Consider the following 2,153-nt stretch of genomic DNA (forward strand, 5'->3'; position numbering starts at 1 on the left):
TATGGAAAAAATTAAAGAAAATTATTTATTGAAAATGAAAAAATATGATATGCAATTCATCAAAAATGGTTAAACAAGTAGCTAATAAATGAAAGATATTATATGCAGCCAGGATACTACATACAAAAATTTCACAAAGAATAACAGTATTTGACAATTACATTCATAATACCAGTAGTTTTACAGTAACAAGTGGTAGTGTGAATGTTCAAGCAGAAACTCACACCACAAGGGTTTGTTTCAGATTATTGCCTAGTGCTTAGTAATATAAGCAGCAAAAAGAAAGCTTTATTCTATTGGGACTTAATATTTTCTGCAGGAGCTTTTCCATAGAATTTTTCATCTCCGAATTTCTCAAAGTATATATTAAAGGATTCAACATGGGAGTGACAACAGTATAAATTACAGTGATGGATTTATCAATAGGAAAACTAGAAACAGGTCTAACATACATGAAAATACAGGGGACAAAAAAGAGAAAAACCACAGTGATATGGGAACCGCAGGTGGACAGAGCCTTTCGCCTCCCTTCCTGACTGTGATTCTGGAGAGATCTTAAGATTATTGCATAAGAGAGTAGGAGTAAGATGAAGATGACTATACACATGGCTCCACCATTAGCAATGACAGTCAGGCCAAGGAAGTAGGTGTCAGTACATGCAAGTAGCAATAGTGGGTATATGTCACAGCCAAAGTGGTCAATAATATTGGGACCACAGAAAGGAAGATTATATACAGCGAGAACTTGAAACAAAGCATGTGCAAAACCTCCCACCCAGGCCATCACCAAAAAGAGGATACATACCCGTCGATTCATGATGATCAAATAATGCAGCGGCTTACAGATGGCTACATAGCGATCATAGGCCATTGCCACCAGAATGACAATGTCAACCCCACCAAATAAATGCTCTATAAAGAGCTGGCTTATGCAAGCTCTGAAGGAGATGGTCTTTTTCTCACGGAGCAAGTCTACAATCAACTTGGGTGAGATGGCAGTAGAATAAACAGCATCCATGAGTGACAGAGAAGCAAGGAAGAAGTACATTGGGGATCCCAAGGAAGGGCTGGCAATCACTGTCCCTACAATGAGCAGGTTGCCCACCATTGTTGCAATGTACATCAGTGAAAACATAACAAATAAAGCTTTTTGCCCAGTAGGATCCTGAGTGAAGCCCAGCAGGATAAATTCTGTGACATTGTTGCTCTGGCCCATTTATTCATCTATCAGACTTTGTTCAGATGAAGAATTCAGGAGAATATTACCTCTCATGATCTGTTAACAAGACCATGAGTCCATTCTGTCATGGGCCATATAGTGTCTTTATGAATAGTAGGCATTTAATAAATATATATTGAGCTTTATCTTGTAACAACCTCCATTTGTTTTCTGTTAATAAATCTCTGAGTATTAAGGTTATCAAAATAACAGTAGATCTCTAGAGAGAAATGCAGATAGAGATATCTTTGTTACCCATAGAAAGTTATTTAAAACACATTACATCTTGGCCTCGATATTCCAAATAAACCTAAAAATGTTTTTTTCTAAAGAAATTTGGAAAATAACTGTGTTATTTAACCCTGAGTTTATCAACTAAGAAAGAGCCACCTTTCTAGATGGTACTATCTGTGAAAAGCATTTTAGTATTTGAACTTGTTTGGTATCCACATTAGTACTAGTCCTTGAGGATTTACCCTAAGCCTATTTTATTGCACTCCTCAACATAGACACTGTACCTCACAAGATAATTTTAGTTATCATGTGTATCTCACTTAATATAAAAAATTAAGGAAAATTTTGAATTATATCAAACATTCAAATAGTATTCAGATACTGTTACCAGTAACCTATAGGAATTGCTTCATCTAATGCTGTTATATTGTACTAGTTGCAGTTCCATTTCATTCTTGCTTATATACTAATTAGTAACACAATTATATCCACCAGCAAGATTTTCAAAACTATATTTATTTTACCTGAACTAAACCATGGCTCTTAACAAACCCTGCATCAGCAGAAATCATATTTTTTTCCAGAGTTCTCAGAAATAACTAGACAGAGAGACAGAGGTTAAAAAAAAAATAAAAGAGAGATTTAATAGTAAGAGTATATGTTTTTTAATCCTTAGATTATTTAAGATTTAATTTAGTCT

The 2,153-nt window shown here is 34.8% G+C and overlaps 1 protein-coding gene across 1 annotated transcript; it reads right to left on the reverse strand.

Moving 5' to 3' along the window:
* Positions 1-234: 234 nt before the first annotated feature.
* On the reverse strand, positions 235-1,302 carry LOC116090437 (olfactory receptor 4A5-like). The gene has a single exon (XM_031370898.1). It carries the CDS (start codon positions 1,214-1,216, stop codon positions 260-262), a length of 957 nt encoding a protein of 318 aa, XP_031226758.1. The 5' UTR covers positions 1,217-1,302; the 3' UTR covers positions 235-259.
* Positions 1,303-2,153: the final 851 nt, after the last annotated feature.

This window comes from Mastomys coucha, unplaced genomic scaffold (genome assembly GCF_008632895.1).
Source record: "Mastomys coucha isolate ucsf_1 unplaced genomic scaffold, UCSF_Mcou_1 pScaffold15, whole genome shotgun sequence".
Classification (NCBI taxonomy): domain Eukaryota; kingdom Metazoa; phylum Chordata; class Mammalia; order Rodentia; family Muridae; genus Mastomys; species Mastomys coucha.